The sequence below is a fragment of the Heptranchias perlo genome, chromosome 32 (genome assembly GCF_035084215.1).
Source record: "Heptranchias perlo isolate sHepPer1 chromosome 32, sHepPer1.hap1, whole genome shotgun sequence".
NCBI lineage: Eukaryota > Metazoa > Chordata > Chondrichthyes > Hexanchiformes > Hexanchidae > Heptranchias > Heptranchias perlo.
In genome coordinates this window covers 17669795-17688637 of record NC_090356.1, presented here as the reverse complement: position 1 = coordinate 17688637, position 18843 = coordinate 17669795, and the positions used below count along the sequence as shown (strand labels likewise).

Genomic DNA, 18843 nt, shown 5'->3' with positions numbered 1-18843 from the left:
ACCCACCCTGTAACAGGAGACTTGAAGCCAACACACTAATCTCACAGTAAGAGAAGACTCAAAGCCAATAAACTAACTTCACTGTAATAGGACACCCAAAGCCAACACACTAACCTCATGGTAACAGAACATCCAAAGCCAACACACTAATTTCACAGCAACAGAACACTCAAAGTCAATACACTAACGTCATGGTAACAGGAGACTCGAAGCCAACACACTAATCTCATAATAAAGGACATTCAAAGCCAATACAATCTCTAGAAATCTACAGTGAATTTTGCTAACCTCTTCTGAGATTACTGGAGGGGGGAAATCTATAAGGATAGATAATGAAATATGTGGGGCATTTTTAACCACAATTTTGTTTTAATCAATAAAATGCCAATAAAAGCACATTGTGCTGACATTTAAAAAAAATACACTAACGTCATGGTAACAGGACACTCAAAGCCAGCACACTAACCTCACAATAACAGGACACTCAAAGCCTACACTATGTCCAATAGTTATTTTTTCTGCGTGTTGAAGGACAGAGAACAAACTGCTTCCTTTTGCAGGGGAAAAAAACATTCAAACTAGGAGCTAAACCAAATCTTTACACATCTCATTACAAACAGATGGTTCACATATCTCATCTACAGCCAGTGAAAGCTTCTGTCTCTCCACAAATAAACAGGTTGTATCTGGAGCTCGGATGCATGTTTTTTCCGAGAATTAAAATAAAACAAAACAACTATATCTTGGCATTTAATGATGGAGTCAAAAAACTGACTCCTTTTGCAAACATGAGCACATCTAAGCACATAATTTCTACCAATGTTTTTGGACATATGCTATGCAGTGTACAGTAAATTAGATTGGACTTGGGCCATTTTTCAAATCACTGTTTAAAATCTGATTTGATACCATGAAAGAATATATTTTGAGCACTTTGATTAACAAGTTTAGACAGTTGTGATTATCTCCCACCTACCCCTACAATCAATCAGCCTGTCGACACTCACTGTCTGGACTCTCACAAAGAGTGGCCACTTGGTTGAGGTCCTGGTGGACAGGCACCTCCTGTAGAATAGTACCCCAGTGAAAGATTTGTGCCTTTAGCAGAAGGCAGGAAAAAAAAACATTGAAGTGAAAATAATGAGCACTGTGTAACATTTTAAACACAGAATAGTAACAGCAATCCTGCTTTTGTGGTCAACATGAATTGGTTCTAACAATCAGCATGACTGACTTAATAGACTGGTACTAGGTTTAACATCTCTGTAACATGGTATTTCCTAATAAGACCTTTTTTTAATCAACTAATTCAATTATGCCCCAGTGTCACAGCTTCCTTCCATCACATCAGATAGAGACATGTGTAACATTCAGCTTTGTTATGGTAAACACAAGTGGTGTTGACGGAAATGAAAGCTGTGATGTTAAAATGTGAACAGGAAGCATCTGAAACAGGAAAAGTGCTGGAGAAAACCTTGGTATCAAGACAATGAATGCTGTCCAGGGTGTTTCAGAGATTACCACACACCATCAGTTTGTTTGGGCTTCAGTTAGCTCCTAACAATACATCATTTCAAAACAACATTTAAATCGTGTAGAAAATACCAGCACAGTGTCATACAGGGCTTCTGATGGGCTGTTTTCTTTCAGCTGCCTCATCTTCTTCCTGCTGTGCGGATTAATGGAGGTTGTACACTCACTGCTAAAATGAGCACATTAACACAAACTGATGTGCATACAAACTACACTATATGCCTCAACATTGGTACATGCTGGTGGGCACAGTACACCGCACACATTACATCAGTGGCCTGCAAACAAGCACATGCTGGTCAGCCCACACTGCAAGCCTACACACCAACATATTCTGGTGTGCACACAAAGTACACCACACACTGACCAATGCTGGTATGCTCTCACACTATTCTGCAGGCCTGCACACTATGCACATGCTGGTTGGCACACGCAATGCACTGCAGGCCTGCACACTAACGTATGCTGGTGTGTACACATTAGAGACTGCACACCTGCACACAAACACCTGCTGACATGCATACCAATATGGCACAACCCCCCAAGTTACCACTTCATTTCGGACAGGCTGCCACTATCACCTGGCTTATAAAGATAAACAGTAAATAAACCAAAAATCTATCCAACTACATCAGATCCAACTATCTGTCAGTGCATTTTGCCTATAATTCAATCTCAGCTTCTGCTGACACTTATAACCTACTTGAGATGTGCTTTTGTACTTTAGGATGTCACCAGAAACACTCAGTTGAATTGTTACTGATTCATTTTCATATACTGTACTTTATAATAAATATGTCTGTGAACTGCTGCACACTTGTTCATCTACCTGACATGGTTTTTCTGCTGTTTACTCAAAGTAACTAAGGATGGTCAGGTCACCAAGCTGAATCATGGTTCACTACATCCCTCCCACATTCTCTCACTAATAGACTGACACTCTGCCACCTACTGTTTGTTGCAACTACCAAGATTCAAGAAAACAAACAAAATTAAATTCCTCAGTTAATTTAGATAATGGAGTTGGAAACTGTACACATATTCATCCATTTATTTTCTATTTTCTAATACTTGCCATCTAAAATTTATAAAAATCCGTCTTTGCTGACCTTACTGATAATTTCAAACCTATTATTAGGGTTCACTGTCACAAACTCTAGAATCGGGGACACGGGCTCAAGATTAGAAGTGGGTAGATGCACAGACAGTTACGATTTAACTACTTTATGCAAAGGGTTGTGGACATGTGGATTGGACGGCCCAGGGAGGCAAATGGTGTAGAAAAGGTTAAAGAATTGGATGGAAATTTGAGGGAGTGGGAAATCAAGAAATATTAATTTTTTGGGACCGGCCAGATGGACTGTAAAGTCTTCTTCTGTCCTGTACTTTCCTATATTCTTACCTGACGTTATAATGAGTGTGAAGTAGAAAAATTGTATTGGATCACTCAGAGCTTAAAGATTCTGGCCTCTGACTTGCATTTCTCTTTTTGTTCTGTATAGAATATTTAACTCATGGATCTGGTTTTCTCTCCCATTGTTGGCTGACTGTGGTGTGGTAAATACAGGATTGGGCAGATGGATATCAACAGTTAATTAGCTCATCAAAGTTGCCTTGTACTGAAAGTCTGGCAAGAGAAGGCTGACTTACAGTAAAATATTCTCCTTGTACTCGATCTAGCTGTGATACAATAGGCATATAAGGTATCAAGTACAATAAGATATATTGTAAACAATTTTACAACACCAAGTTATAGTCCAGCAATTTTATTTTAAATTCACAAGCTTTCGGAGGCTACCTCCTTCGTCAGGTGCACCTGAGGAAGAAGGTAGCCTCCGAAAGCTTGTGAATTTAAAATAAAATTGCTGGACTATAACTTGGTGTTGTAAAATTGTTTACAATTGTCAACCCCAGTCCATCACCGGCATCTCCACATCATGAATAAGATATATGGCATCGGCTGTAATTAAATTGTATGTTATTGCTGATCCAGGGACATCCAATATGTTGCAATGGGGACAGGCAGGGAGAAAGAGAAACAATGATTATTTTTTGCCCTCCTAATTTTTCTTCCAATCTTCTCCCCTTAACTCCTGAGAGTGCTGCCTCCTGCTGGGGTACAATTCGTGGATATAGGCAGGTCTCCAGGGCCTTGATAAACTGGCCATTCTGCATGTGTGAGCCTGGACGTCAAGTGTTGGCAGGTATCTTGACAGTATAAAGCATCACAATGGTGCTTGATCCTGTTTTCATCTGTCCACACTCATCCAATTTTCAGCATGGGTCATTGGAGTGGGAATCAGGAATAGGAACCTTCCCTGATTTCCATCCTCCCTAAAACAGCGGTGCTGAGTACAGTGTATTTTCCCACTGAACCATGAGGACAGAGCTACACTTCATGCATAATTCCACATTCTACTGCTGCCAGTTATATCTATCCTAATTCAAAACTGGAATAATCTTGGTTTGGAGATAACACCTTGGATGCTTCAATTTCTTTCCGAGTTGTAAAATCTTTTAAAATAAATCTACAGATTGAAATTCACTGCACGTCATTTACTCTCATTTGGAAATAGGAGTAATTCCCACTTCTGCTATAATCCAGTTTCCACACCCCCCAGAATGTGCACAAAGCAAAACCAAGAGACCTGTGATCAAGGGTAGGCCTGGAAAGACTGCATTAGGAGGAATTATTTTTCCACAGATTAGTATGGAAAGTTAGCTGTATTGACTAACATTGCTAAAAAAAAAAATTGTTGAACAAATAAGCAGTTAGATACAGGACTGAAGGACAGTACAGACAAAGATGATTTAACGCTGCGTGCAATAGGATAGTTTGCGAACTTGGCATTGTCATACCATGGAAGGCATGTGGAGGGAGACAGCTTGCTGTGCCATATCTCCCGTTCTTGTTCTGAGCTTTCTTATGTTCTTGAACAATGATAATCATCTGGAGTTATGAGAATAAGCAGACTCCACATCTGGCTGCCTCACATTGTTCTGAAGACAATTTAGCTTATGACAAAAGTTACAGCTCTGGTATTTATGAGTTTATTGACTAGGAAGATAAATCAGGTTGTAACCTAACTCCAGATAAAACGTACGTTCTATTCTATTACACTGGTTTCTGCACAAGAGGCATGGAATGAGAAAACACCATGTTCTGTATAAATACTCCCTGATCGCCAAAGGGAATTAAGCAAAACTCAAGAACATTCATCCATCCTTACATCTCCACGAGTCAACCCTAGACCATTTATGTTCATGTAGGCTTTTCTTCAAAATAAGTCTGTTTATTTTGCTATTGTTGGATGTTTCTAAAATACTTGAGGAGCAGTGTTTTAATTCTGTGTAAAATAAGAATGTAGCAGCAACAGCCATTAAAGCACTGAGGGAATGTGTGTGTTGGTTTTGGCGATCAACTCCGAAGGGAAATGAAAAAAGAAAATGCTGCAAATACTTGGCAGGCTGGCCAACATCTGAAAAGAGGAAAGGTTAATATTTCAGGTGTAGATCCTTTATTAGAATGTGACATACCGGCTGTGAATTTCCAGCATTTTCTGTTTTTATTTCAGGTTCAGTGTTCACTGCTTTTCTTTTTACTTTTAACATAATATGAACAAAACTGCTGCTGATCTCAAAGCCCACGTTCACTGGCAACAGTGTTGCTGGTATAAACTGAAGCAACCAAACAGTGAATCTTCTCTTTTCCACTGTGTCTGAAATAAGTTTGATGATTCAATTTTGTTTAAAACAAAGTTTAGTGCAAGAAATGTAAACAAAGAGAATTCTAGGATTGCACAGTTAGTTAAAGAATGAAATACTTTACATTTGATTTGCCCCCCACCTTCCCACAGTAACCTCATTCGTTAGGATAAGATAGGTTGGTTTGGCATGTGGCTCAGCAATGGTAAAGTTTACACACATAAGGAAAATAAAAGTGGAACCACAAGTTACACAGCAATAAATCCTCAAGGTGAGAATACAGACAGTACACGTGTCAGGAATATCAAAGGAGCATGCATCAGCAACACTGAGGGAGTACGTTCTGAAATACAGAGGGGGGTCATTGTCAGGAACACAGGGAAAGCATAAATCAGGAGTACAGAAAGAGCTTGTGTCTGGAATTCAGGGGCGAGCGGGAGCCGGGCGAGCCGAGGGAGCGGGAGCCGGGCGAGCCGAGGGAGCGGGAGCCGGGCGAGCCGAGGGAGCGGGAGCCGGGCGAGCCGAGGGAGCGGGAGCCGGGAGAGCCGAGGGAGCGGGAGCCGGGAGAGCCGAGGGAGCGGGAGCCGGAATACAGAGGGAGACAGTGGCAGTAATAGAGGAAGCACATGTCAGGAATACAGAGGTGGCATGTGTCTGGAATTCTGAGGACAAATATAGCAGGAAAGAGAGAAAGCATCTATTAGGATAACTGAGGGAGCATGTGTCAGGTGTACAGATGAACCATGTGTCAGGAATACCGAGGGAGAGCATGTCAGGAATACCGAGGTAACATGCGTCAGGATTACTCACGGAGCATGCGTCAGGAATACCCACGGAGCATGCGTCAGGAATTCCAAGGAAGTGCATGTCTGGAAGACAGAGGGAGAGCGCCAGTGACAGAGAGGGCGAGTGGGAGACGCCAAGTGCCAGTGACAGAGGGGGAGCGCACGCCAGCGACAGGGGTGGGGGTGCCTGCGCCAGCGACGGGGGGGGGGGGGGGGAAGAGCCCGCGCCAGCAACAAGAGCGGAAGCGCACGCCAACGATAAGAACGGGAGCGTCTGCTAATGCATTTGTGCTTTGCCTGGCACCAGTGCCCCTGATTTTCTTATGTATCTGGTTAGAGAGGATGCTGAAGGATTCAGAGATGTACAGACAGAGATAATCAATACTCCAGAAAACACTGTGGTTCATGTGTTGCCCTGGGGGAGGCAGGGGGTGGGGAGAAAAGATTGGGAGGAAAACAACAACAACTTGTATTTTACAGTGCCTTTAACATTGAAAAATGTCCCAAGGTGCTACACAGAGGTTAATTCAGACGAAAATGGACTCTGAGCCAAAGAAGGAGCTATTAGGATGGGTGACTAAAACCTTGATCAAACTGGTGGGTTTTAAGGAGAGTCTTAAAGCAGGAGAGGGTGGTGAAGGGTTTTATGGAGGGAATTTCAGAGCATGGGGCCTAGATGGCTGAAGGCATTACTACCAAAGATGGGGCAAAGTGGGGGATGCACAAGACACCAGTGTCGGAGGAACAGAAAGTTCTAGGAAGGGCGGTAAGGCAGGAAGAGATTACAGAGATTACGGTCAAGGCCATGAAGGGATTTAAACACGAGGATGAGTGTTTTAAATTGGAGGCACTGGGAGACAAGGAGCCAATGTAGGTCAGCGAGTGATGTGTGAGTAGGACTTGGTGTGGGATAGGATACGGGCAGCCAAATTCAGGGTGAGCTGAAGTTTACAGATGGAGGACGGGAAGCCGGCCAGAGGAGCATTAGAATAGTCGAGTCTGGAAGTGACAAAGGCATGGACGAGAGTTCAGCAGAAAATGGGCTGAGATATAATGGAAATAGGAAGTAGACATTCTTTATGATGGAGTATTAATGGGGTCGGAAGCTCATCTCATGGTCCGAATAGAACTCCAAGGTTGTCAACAGTCTGGTTCAACCTGAGACGGTGGTATGGGAGCAGGACTGAATTGGTGGCAAGAGTACGGAGTTTGTGGCCAGGGATGAAGACGATATTTCGGTCCTCCTAACGTTTAACCGGAGGAAACTGAGGCTCATTCAAAACTGGATGTCAGACAACAAAAAGGGAAGTGAAGGATTCAAGAAAGATGGTGGAGAGGTAGAGCTGCATGTTGTCAGCGTACATCTGGAAGCTGACCCCATGTCTTCGGATGATGTCACCAAGGCACTACATGTAGATAAGGAAGAGAAAACGGCCAAGGTTAGATCGTTCGGGTACTCTGGAGACAGCAGTGCGGGGATGGGAAGAGAAGCCACTGCTGAAGGTGCTCTGGCTACAATTTGATAGGTAAGAGTGGAACCAAGCAAGGGCAGTCCCCCTGAGCTGGACAACGGAGTAGAGGCATTGGAGGAGGATGGTACGGTCACCGTGTAAAAGGCTGCAGAGAGGTTGAGGAGCACGAGAAGGAAAAATGCACCATGGTCACAATCACAGAGGATGTAATTTGTGACTTTGATTATGGCTGTTTCATTGCTGTGGCAGGGGTGGAAGCCTGATTGGAGAGATTCAAACATGGATTATTGGAAAGATGGACACGGATTTGGGAGGCGACAACATGTTCAAGGACTTTGGAGAGGAAAGGGAGGTTGGAGATGGGCCCGTAGTTTGCAAGGACAGAGGGGTTGAAGGTATGTTTTTGAGGAGAGAACTGATGACGGTAGATTTTAAAGGGAGAATGTCACTACCTGAGGAGAGGGAACCACTTAAAATGTCAGGAGAGATGTTACCTGGAAGTCAGCAGGCCAGAGCTGAATCGTGGAGATATGAAGATGGATGAATATTCAGGAGTTTTGCTTAATTTATACAGAACTGTCTCTCAGGAGATTAAAAAGGTGGGTACGGTTCATGATAGGCTAGATTGTATGTGGTATATGGAGAGTGTGGGCTTCATGGGCAGAATGACCGTTTCTCATTCCGTGCTGCTATTATGGTGAAGTATGTTAATGAAATGTTATTCAAGTTGCTTGGTAATTCAGTGGAACTTACTTATTGGTCTGCTACATTTTGTGGAATATTATTTGAATTAAATGTTTTGACATATGCTCTAGAATTTGCTAGTCAGCTTCTCAAGAGCACCACATCTGAATGCATGATCATAAGGTTAGACAGGGTATCAAATTTCAGGTTTATGGGGGACTCAGAGTGTGCTCCTCGATAGGTTTCTTTACATAACAAGGACAGTGATCGATATGGCAATCAGTTAATCAGTTTAAATCCCCTCATGTCTAGCCTCTTCGGACTAATCTTTTGATAGAAGTTGCAGTAACAGTAATTTGAAGCAAGACCATCAATTCAACCCTCTGCATTTTTGGAAAAATGAGTTGTATGTTCTCTGTGTAGGTGTAAACTTTAACTTATGATCCAATCTCCTCTGAATGAATCACAGGCTTGAATTTACATGCCAGGTAATTGGAATGTGGTTGCAAATACTAAATGGCAAGGTCTGATGAAAAGTCTCATAAAAACAGAGAAAAACGTCAGACAACCCCAACTGTGTCAGGCAATCATTGTCACAGTGTCTTTCATTATCTAGTGTGAGATTAGAACTGACCCCTGTTTCTATGCCTCCTGTTCACAGATCTAGTGTCAGGAACCACTTCCCTTCATCTCACAGTAATTAGTCTCTCTCTTGACCTGTCTGTATTTCTCTTTCTCTCTCTGCTTGACTTGCTCTCTCTCCCTGTATGTTTCTCTTTTCTTTGTCTACTTGTCTCTCTTTCTATCTCAACTGCTGCTGCTTCCCAATCTTCATCAGAGCTCCCAATGTTGCTATATATTTTACCTAATGATTTAATGCTCTTCATTTTCGCTTGCATAGCAGACTGAAATTAAAATCACACTGCTATGAAATTTAGATTGCACCTAATTTTCCCCCCAAACAATTGAAGTCTAAAATGGAATAAAACATGTGTGGGAGCTGCAATTATTTTCATCTTCACTAGTCACAGTGTCATATTTTCATTACCACAATGACTGTGTAATGTGATGGGGCTTGACATTAACTGCACTCAATCATACTTGCTGTCACAACACAGACTCTAAAGAAAGAAACTGCATTTACACAGTGCCTTTCAAGACCTCAGGATATCTCAAAGCACCTCACAGCCAATGATGTACTTTTTGAAGTGTAGTCACCGTTGCAAAGTAATGAAATGCAGCAATCTGCACACAGCAAGTTCTCACAATGAGATAAATGATCAAATGATCTGTTTTTAGTGATGTTGGTTGAGGGATAAATGTTGGCCAGGCTAACGGGAGAACTCCACTGCTCTTCTTCAAATAGTGCCCTGGGAGCTTCTACATCACTACAGAACAGCAAGGCCTCAGTTTATCGTCCCATCTGAAAGCATTAGATCCTTTACACGTGTGCTTTCCAAACCAGCATCTAAAGTAAACTGAAGCATTGTAAAGCACAGTGCATAAGGATGCTGAGGGAGGAGGTTACAATCGGTATTGGGAATGGCTCAAAATACAGAAAAACTGCAACATATTTTCCTGGTATGTACTGGCACTGTGATCTGCAGGCACCTATATTGTGATTGTGAATGATTCTGCAGTTGGATTTGCTGTTTGTTCATTCCCATGTCCTTAAGATACTCAATCTGTTCACTATAGAAATTGGGAAAGCCTTTGCAGTAATGAAAATGCAAGGAATGGGGAGCATGAACATACTACTTGATTAGCAGCATGTAGGAGGCGAAATACAATATTTGGATAATTATCAGAAATAATATTTTCTGAAATCCAAAAAATATTATTTAGGTACTAAATACAATTACTCTGCTGGGAAGAAATGCTTTAATTGCTGTGTATCAGATATAGTAAACGCATTTAAGAGCATCATATTTCTGGTGTTACTAAACAACATGCCCAAAGAGTTTCTTTTCCATGATGTGTAGGGGGTAAAATTTTCTTCAGTTTATTAACTTTACATAGGGTCTAAAAACAAACTAGGCTAATCTGATAGTATTTACATAGTAACAGTTAGAATTTGTTGAATAATATATTTTTAAATACAGTAATAAAATTTAATATTTCAAATACACTTTATTAAGATAAAACCAAATGTTGCAAATTTATTTCACCAAGTCTGGATATTAAATGTGTATAAGAATTTCTAATGGTTTCCAATTGGGAATTAAACTGCCAAGGTTACTGAAGGGTTAACTGATCTCATAATATCACATGCACTTGGAGGCTTTGTATCACTGGAAGAAAAAACCATGAGGGGGGCTACCCAGGTTTGAAATAGAGATCTAATAGGATTAAAGCCTCCTCTGCTCGCTGACAGTAAGGATTCAACATTTGGGTAGTTATAATCAGTGTTGTCATCACTTATAATTATAAAAAGGAGCCCTGATGCATCATCCAAGTAGGATGCTGTGTTGGGACTCCCTTTGAGAATAGAGATTGTTGGCGATGCTGCTCAAACCAATTCCTCATGTGTGTGGGTCCACAGCACACAACTCCACACAAGCTGCAATTGAAATGGAAAAATTGACACTGGTACAGTAGGGGATGCTCTTCTAAGGCTGGGGTGAAGGGATGTGTTTGGGGAAAAGCATCTAACTCAGGTGATACCGGAACTGGGGACAGCTAGAAGCCAACACTTGGTACCTGAAATGGAAGAAGGGATTTGAACCGTCACATCACATGAAAAAAGAACAAGAACAAGAACCAAGATTGAAGCTGAAGAGGGTTCGGTGCTCAGAATAACAAACAATATAGTGGGACACCTTTAAAAAAATTGAATTAATTTAAGATAGGTTTAAAATAGCTACAGTATATCAGAAATAAACAGTCACCCAACAAAGGAAGACTGACACTGTCCCGTACAGTAAAGTTTGTTCATGCATGTCAAACAAAACTTAAGACAGTGGAGATAAATACTCACAATGGATGAAAGATCCACATTAATCATTCTTTTGTCGTCCATGGCAATTGGCTGTAGACCTGCTACATTGAGCTGTACTGATGAACTACGATAGACAAAATTAAGAAGCCAGTCTCCCCTGTTAGAGCAGAAAGAATTCTCTTTACAAAAAAGATTTAGTGAAATACCATTTGTCCCAAAGCAAATTGGGGAAACTACGATGAAAGTCAAGGCTTAAAGCAGAGGACACCAAAGTTGGGAATGGCAGAAGAGGAGTTCAATCAGAAAGTGATGCCAAGCTTGGGTTTTAAAAGCTTAGACCAGAGGAGGATTAATAACTAGAACACTGTCACTGAATGTTCACGTGGGGTTAGTGACTGTGACACCATCACTGAATGTTCACGTGGGGTTAGTGACTGTGACACCATCACTGGATGTTCACATGGGATTAGTGACTGGGGCACCATCACTGGATGTTCACATGGGATTAGTGACTATGACATTATCACTGGGCATTCACATTGGATTAATGGCTATAACATCATATTGGGCACTTACATGCTTTAATGTTTTAATACGATTAGGTCATCAAAAAAGTTTGCATCCTTAGCCTAAAATGTGGTTCCTGGGTCTCCCAATACTGGAGAGGCCTGTCAGAGGGGGAGTCTGACATGCTATCTCTGTGCAGGAAAGAAACTTAAGGTTTTTATTAAAAATGTCAAAAAAAATTCTGCCCAACTATTATTTTATTCTCTGTATAAAATTGTGTGTGCTTTGAGCTCATAGTCGCACCTCCACAACCGTTCTTCCCCTTTAAATAAATGTCATTTAAAAAAAATAAACTAGCCCACCACATTAGGATCATATTTACCAATACAACGACAATTGATTCAGGCTCTACATTGCCCAGGGTGTTTAGGAAGTGAGCCAGGTTTCCCTATGGAAGTAAATTTACCACCAAACCTAACCCACTGTACAGATCTGTCTGGTATAGTGATAAACATATTTCAAAATCTTCCAATTGGTTAAACGCTTTAACTCCAGTCTGACCCATAGAACCATTGAAGTTTAAAGCACATATTGGTCCATCATGTCTGTGTGCTCATTGCTAGTACAATCCAAAACTAATTCCACTACCCTTCTCTCTCCCTATAGCCCCGTATCTTCCTCCACTTCACATGTTTATCTACTTTTCCCTTAAAAGATGCAATGGTCTCTGCCTCAACTTCTCTGTTTGGCAAAGCATTCCACACTCTAACAACTATCTGAATATAGAACCTCTCTCATTACTCTCTTAGTGACAATTTAAATCAATGACCCCTCAACAATGACTCCCGAAACCAGAGGAGTTTTCCTCTATTTACACAATCGAAATTCTTCAAAGTTTAAAAACTGTATTAACTTTCCTTTTACAGAAAAAAGAACGAACTTGCATTCATATAACGCCACTTTTCATGATCTCAGGACGTCCCAAAGTGCTTCATAGCCAATAGGGTTGGTGGAAATAGTTCTAGTATCTTAAGCCTCTCCTCATAATTATAATTTCTCATCTCCGAATCATTCAGGCAAATCTATGCTGTATGCTCTCTCGCTTTAATGTACTTTCCATAATGGGAATCCCAAAACTGCATATAGTACTGTGGCTGAAACATTTTCTTGTACAAATTGATCATACTCATTTTTCAATTCAATCGACCTGTGGAGTGCAGCATGCCTTCCATAATTAATGATCTTAATGAGCATGAATTGTCTTTTTCTTCACTAGTATCCAGTTAGTGCTCTCTACCCCGTTCCATCACTTTTTAATTTATCTACTTTTGCGTTAAATTAGCAAAGTCAGGAACTTTGGCCCTTGTAATAAGTCAGCAATATTACAGTCTCAAAGCGCAGAACATGCTTGTGTACCTGCAATAGCCATTAATTATTCGCCCCGCAACCACTTTAGTGAGGGGTTTCCAGTGTTTGCTCCCACCTTCCACTGGTGCTCCTAGCAACACAACATCTTCAATAATTCCTTCACAATCTGTAAAACAAAAGGAACGGAGGGTATGATGAAACCTTGTGTGCATTATAAGAAAATTGTTGACACCCTGCAGCACAAACAGATTCATTATCCTAGCATGTCAATGTTAATTAAAGAAAATGCTATAAACACTCAGGTCAGGCAGCATCTGTGGAGAGAGAAACAGAGTTGATGTTTCAGGTTGATGATCTTTCATCATTGTGAATGTCAACTTAGTACAAACTGGTGAATCTTATCAAAGCACAGACACAGTCAGAGCTAATCTGATTAGTTCAACAGCTTTAAGCAGGATAGTTTAGTTTCATATTGAACTCAGCTAAATTCCGTTATTTCTGTTAGTGCGATGTGCAGGATGCAATTTGGATGCACTGAATGCCATTTGTTTATTTCTTGAGTCAATTTATGTTTTGGTTGCCATATGGTATAGAATGCATGATATTAAATAATACACTATATAGCGTGTTATATCATCAAATGCAGCAGCCATTCTATGCACAGCAAGACCCAACAAACGACAATGAAATGAATGGCCAATCAATCTGCTTTCGTTGATGTTGGTTGAGGGGGACATGTTGGTCAGGACACCTGACTGGCACTGGCTGATCATCTTCCAGTAGTGCCATTGGATCTTTAAGGTACATCTCAACCACTATGGTTTACCATCTCATCTAAAATACAGCACATTCCAACAATGATGCACTCCTTCAGTACTGCACTAGAGTGTCAGCCTGGATTATGTACTCAGGTCCTGGAATGGGATTTGAACTGGCAACCTCCCGACTCAAGAGATGAGAGTGTTATCAACGGAGCCAAGCTGACACACACATCAGGTCGCCGTAGTATAAGGAAGCTACAGTTGACCTCAGTAACCAGGGCAGTGGAGGGGAAAAAAAATCAACCAGGATTTCAATTCACAGTTGCCTAGTGACCCCTGCTGGAACGTGCATCCATGTAGACATCAGGTGAGGGCAGGATCGACTCAGCTGTGATGATTCTAGTCTCACACACACTTAGGAAAAGTAGTACAGGGTAGGCAGTGCCCATGGAACCCATACTCAGCACACACCAGGACCTGAAACTGGGACCTGCTGGTCCGTGCAGCTCAGCACCATAATGCCTGTGCAGCTCAAGACCTTTCCTCCCTCTTTTATTTCTATCTATTTCTGAGTTCCTGCTCCTATTTTTTATGTTCTTATGTTATTGACTATTACCATCCAACTTGTAATCTGATTTTTAAAAAAATAATGAACGGAACCCTGGGTCTATATCCTCACATCACATTGTGAAGAGGACTTCTGCTCTATGAGATAATTGCTGAACAATGTTGATATTTACACATGTTGAGTTGTACAAGTGAATTTCACAGTAAATATTTAACATGAAGATTGTTTAAAGGGACCATAATACTATTCTCATCCATCAGCTCAGTCTGTCCCTCATGGCAACATCTGTTACAGCTTGCAGTCTGTGCTGTTTACAGCCTTACTGCAGCACTAATTCACAATGTTTGCCACTCATCGAGCCTGAACCCTTATCCTAAATCAACACTGAGACAAATTGTCCAGTTTATTCAGTTTAGCATAGGGTGATCAGTAAATCCAAGATAGAGTTCATTTGAAGACTAATTCCCCACCATCCCAATTATTTCTCTTCCTCCTCCGAATGGCCTAGTAGTTAAAAGGCATAATCAGTCTAATGCTGAGCTGCACAGCCCAGAAGACCCCTGCTTCAGTTCCTGGTCAGTGCTGGGTATCGGTTCCATGGGCACTGACTACGCTGTGGCATCTCTCTCAAGTGCCATTCTGCCTGTGTGAGTCTAGAACCGTCACAGCAGAACTTAATCCTGTCGTCACCTGATGTCTACACAAATTCACTTTCCAGCAGGGGTCACCGGACAGCTGGAACTGGTTGATTTTTTTTCCCTCTCCTCTTGTTTGGGTTGCTGAGGTCAATTGTAGCTTCCAAATTACTTCCTCAGCTGAGATCAGCTAACACAACACCAACCAAGAATTGAAGCAGGGTCCAGCTGGCTTGTGCATGTTTGACTAATTTATTAGAGTTCTTTGGGGAAGTAACAAGCAACGTGGATAAAAGGGATCCTGTGGATGTGGTGTACTTGGATTTCCAGAAGGCTTTTGACAAGGTGTCACATCAAAGGCTACTACACAAAATAAAAGCTCATGGTGTAGGGGGTAACATATTAGCATGGATAAAGGATTGGTTAGCTAACAGGAAACAGAGAGTAGGCACAAATGGGTCATTTTCAGGTTGGCAAGATGTAACGTGTGGAGTACCACGGGGATCAGTGTTTGGGCCTGAACTATTTACAAGCTATATCAATGACTCGGATGAAGGGACTGAATGTATGGTTGCTAAATTTGCTGATGACACAAAGGTAGGTAGGAAAGTAAGTTGTGAAGAGGACAGAAGGAGTCCCATACTTCCAAATTATGTTGCCAAGAGTAGCATATAAATGATGAAGAGGTGGAGGCCACAGAATGCCTATGATGTCACAAGTCGGAGTACACAGCAGACTGTATTTAAAGCACAGCTGTAGACAGAAATTATACAACAGACTCCACTCAATGTAGCACGTCTGTAGGCAGAGGTTATACAGCAGACTCCACTCAGTTAGCACTTTACATTCAGCCTCATCCACAGTAGTTTCATATAAACAGCAACTTTACTGGTGTGAAGGTGACAGCCTCCAGGAACAGAATGCTTCCTCTTAATCAGAAGCAAAATACTGCGGATGCTGGAAATCTGAAATAAAAACAGAAAATGCTGGAAATACTCAGCATATCAGGCAGCATCTGTGGAGAAAGAAACAGAGTTAACGTTTCAGGTCAATGACCTTTTGTCAGAACTGGAAGAAGTTGAAGATTTAACAGTTTTTAAGCAAGTACAAAGCCAGGGAAAAAGTGTGTTAGGGGGGGGGGGGGGGGGAAGAGAGGAAGAGGAGTGGGGGGAAAGGAGGGGAGGAAAGAATGAAAAGGAAGGTCTCTGATAAGAGGGCAGGAGTGATTAAATGAAAAAGGGATGATGGTGCAAGGCAAGGAAGGTGGTAACACTGCTCCTCCTCTCCCTCTTCCAGTGTTACAGTGCTCTCCTTCTCCCAGCAGTCTCTGTGTTCTCCTCTCTTAATGCAACAAGTTGCGGAGTTTCTGAAGCAGTAAACCCTCACCCGCAGGAACCAGGTCTGAGTTCAATTCATTCAGCTCCACCTGACAGTTGGTTATTATGTGAAATGGACTTCAAATGTACAGTGGGACACAGAGAAAGGGGAGCAATGGGAGAGGGAGGGCAGGGGGTGGTGGGTACCGGGAAAGGAGAGGGGGAGTTCAGGTACTTGAGGACAAAGCGAAAGGGATATGATGGGGGAAACAAAGAAAAAGGGAAGTAATGGGAGTGGGAGAAAGAGGGCACTGGGAGAGGAGGAACCTGAGTGTGTTTGATTTTTTTGGATGGATTAATGGAAACAATGACTACACCAGATGGCAAGATGGTTTTGCATTTTAATCAAGAGGTTTCTGAATCCTGTACTGCTCATGCATGAGTGGTTGCATTAATGTGGCATCAGGAGATATTACAATGATAAATAACTTTCCCCTTAACCTGGTCCAACGTCTGATTTAATTTGTTATGGCACTGCGTCAATGTTATGATTCAAGTTTTTGGCTCATCTTTTATAAATCAGCTAGCAATTTGCAATTTGATTTGATACCAATTTCCACAACCTACATTTCTGTGCATCATACAATGTTAAGTGAAGGATGGTTACTGAACATGGAAGAGTTCCTGTGCATTAAGACCTATTATACATTTATTTTTAGCTAAAAAGTTGGAAATGATTACCTCGGAGGATGAACAAGTGATCTCTATACAAGAGCTTCATAACACCCTGTCTTGTAACAGCGAGGATATTTGTAATTATAGTACCTGCAACTACAATAACTTGCATTTATATAGCACCTTTAACATAGGAAAATGTCCTACGGTACTTCACAGGAGTGTAATCAGACAAAAACCTGATACTGAGCCAAAGGAGATGATATTAGTATGGGTGACTAAAGGTTAACGGCGTAGGTTTTAAGGAGGGTCTTAAAGGAGGAGAGAGGTGTGGAGAAGTTTAGGAAGGGAATTTCAGAATTTAGGGCCTATACAGCTGAAGGAATAGCCGCCAATCGTGGGGCGAAAGGAACGAGGGTGGACAAGAGGGCAGAGTTGGAGCAATGCAGAGATCTTTGAGGGTTGTAGGGCTGGAGTTAGTGATGTCGTGAGGTATTGTAACTCAGTGGAGAGAAGTCGATTTTTGCAATTTCTTTGACCCATTTTTAATTTCCTCCGCAAAATTATCTAATTTAGAGTTCCCAAATTCAAATTCCCAAATACCACCAAATTCAAATTCAGGACTCCCAATCCACACACCCTTCTCTTGTCAGATGGCTCACAATGCTAGCCATGGTTCCATTGCATGAGGTGCTATGACAACATGGATTCTAGTTCAGGGTGAGCCATCCTACAATTTTCCAAGTCTGAGAGAGGAATTCTAGGTTTTTACTGATGCCTGTCCCTGATAGTGTAGTTGGTATTGGGAACACTATTCATTCACTAATGTGAACTACACCTGAAACTCTGATTTGATTTCTGCTACATTCACTTATTGAGTTCCAACTGAATAGTCAGTGTTCACTTGCAGCCCACTGCCTTTCACCTGCAGCTCTTAGCAGACCTGTTGTTCCATGTCTCTCTGGACCTCAATGGCTGTGAGATGTCATCAGACCTGGAATTCAGCACTGTTAATTTGCCTTTTCTTTTTAAAATTTTTAAAATGTGGGTGATGCTGGCAAGGCCACATTTATTGCTCATCCCTCGTTGCCTTGAGAAGGTGGTGATGGGCCATCTCCTCGAACCACTGTAGTCCTTGTGCTAATGGTATTCCCACAATGGTGTTAAGTAGGGAATTTCATGATTTTGACCCAGTGATGATGAAGGAATAGCGGTGTATATCCAAGTCAGACCGATGTTCAACTTGGAGGTGGTGATGTTCCCATGATCTTGCTGCTCTTGTCTTCTTTCGTGGTAGAGTTTTGGCTGGAAGCTGCTGTGAAAGTAAGCTTGGTGAGATGCTGCAGTGCATCTGTAAAAAGTACATGACAGTGCACTGGTGTCAGAGAGGGTGGATATTGAGTTCAGAGGCAGCAGCACAGTTCAGGTGGACTGCTTTTCTTGGATGGGGTTGAGCTTTAAGTGTTGTTGCAGCTGCACTCATCCAGGTGAGTGGTGAATATTCCATTACACGCCTGACTTGAGCCTTGTAGATGGTGGAAGGACCTTGAGGGGTCAAAAGGTAAGGTACTTATTGTAGAGTACCCAGCCTGTGCCCTGCTCTTGTATCCACAGTGTTGATATGGCTGGTTCAGTTAAGCTTCTGGTCAGTGTTGAGTCCAGGATGTTGATGGTGGGAGATTCGGCAATGGTGGTACCAAAAGTTAGAGGGAGATGGTCAAGCTTTTTCTTGTTGCAGATGGTCACTGCCTGGCATTTATGTGGCACAAATGTTATCTGCCACATCAGCTCAAGCCTGGATACCACCACCCCCTCCCCGGCCACTGTCTTGGGCTGAACCAGACTGTTTGCAACTTCAGCATTCTATTCGACCTGAGCTAGGAATCCAACCTCATA

General features: G+C 41.9%; 1 protein-coding gene across 4 annotated transcripts in view; it reads right to left on the bottom strand.

The window, feature by feature from the left end:
- The window catches only part of tmco4 (transmembrane and coiled-coil domains 4), a 78140-nt gene that overhangs the window by 11906 nt on the left and 47391 nt on the right, over window positions 1-18843 (bottom strand). For 3 of the 4 annotated variants that reach the window (XM_067970501.1, XM_067970499.1, XM_067970500.1), the window contains exons 12-13: window positions 13041-13158; window positions 11157-11274 (exon numbers count right to left, since the gene is read on the bottom strand). In XM_067970501.1, the coding sequence (XP_067826602.1) occupies window positions 11157-11274; window positions 13041-13158 (236 nt within the window). Of the gene's footprint in view, window positions 1-10734; window positions 10880-11156; window positions 11275-13040; window positions 13159-18843 lie in introns of those variants that run through there. The other variant, XM_067970502.1, reaches the window with a different exon arrangement.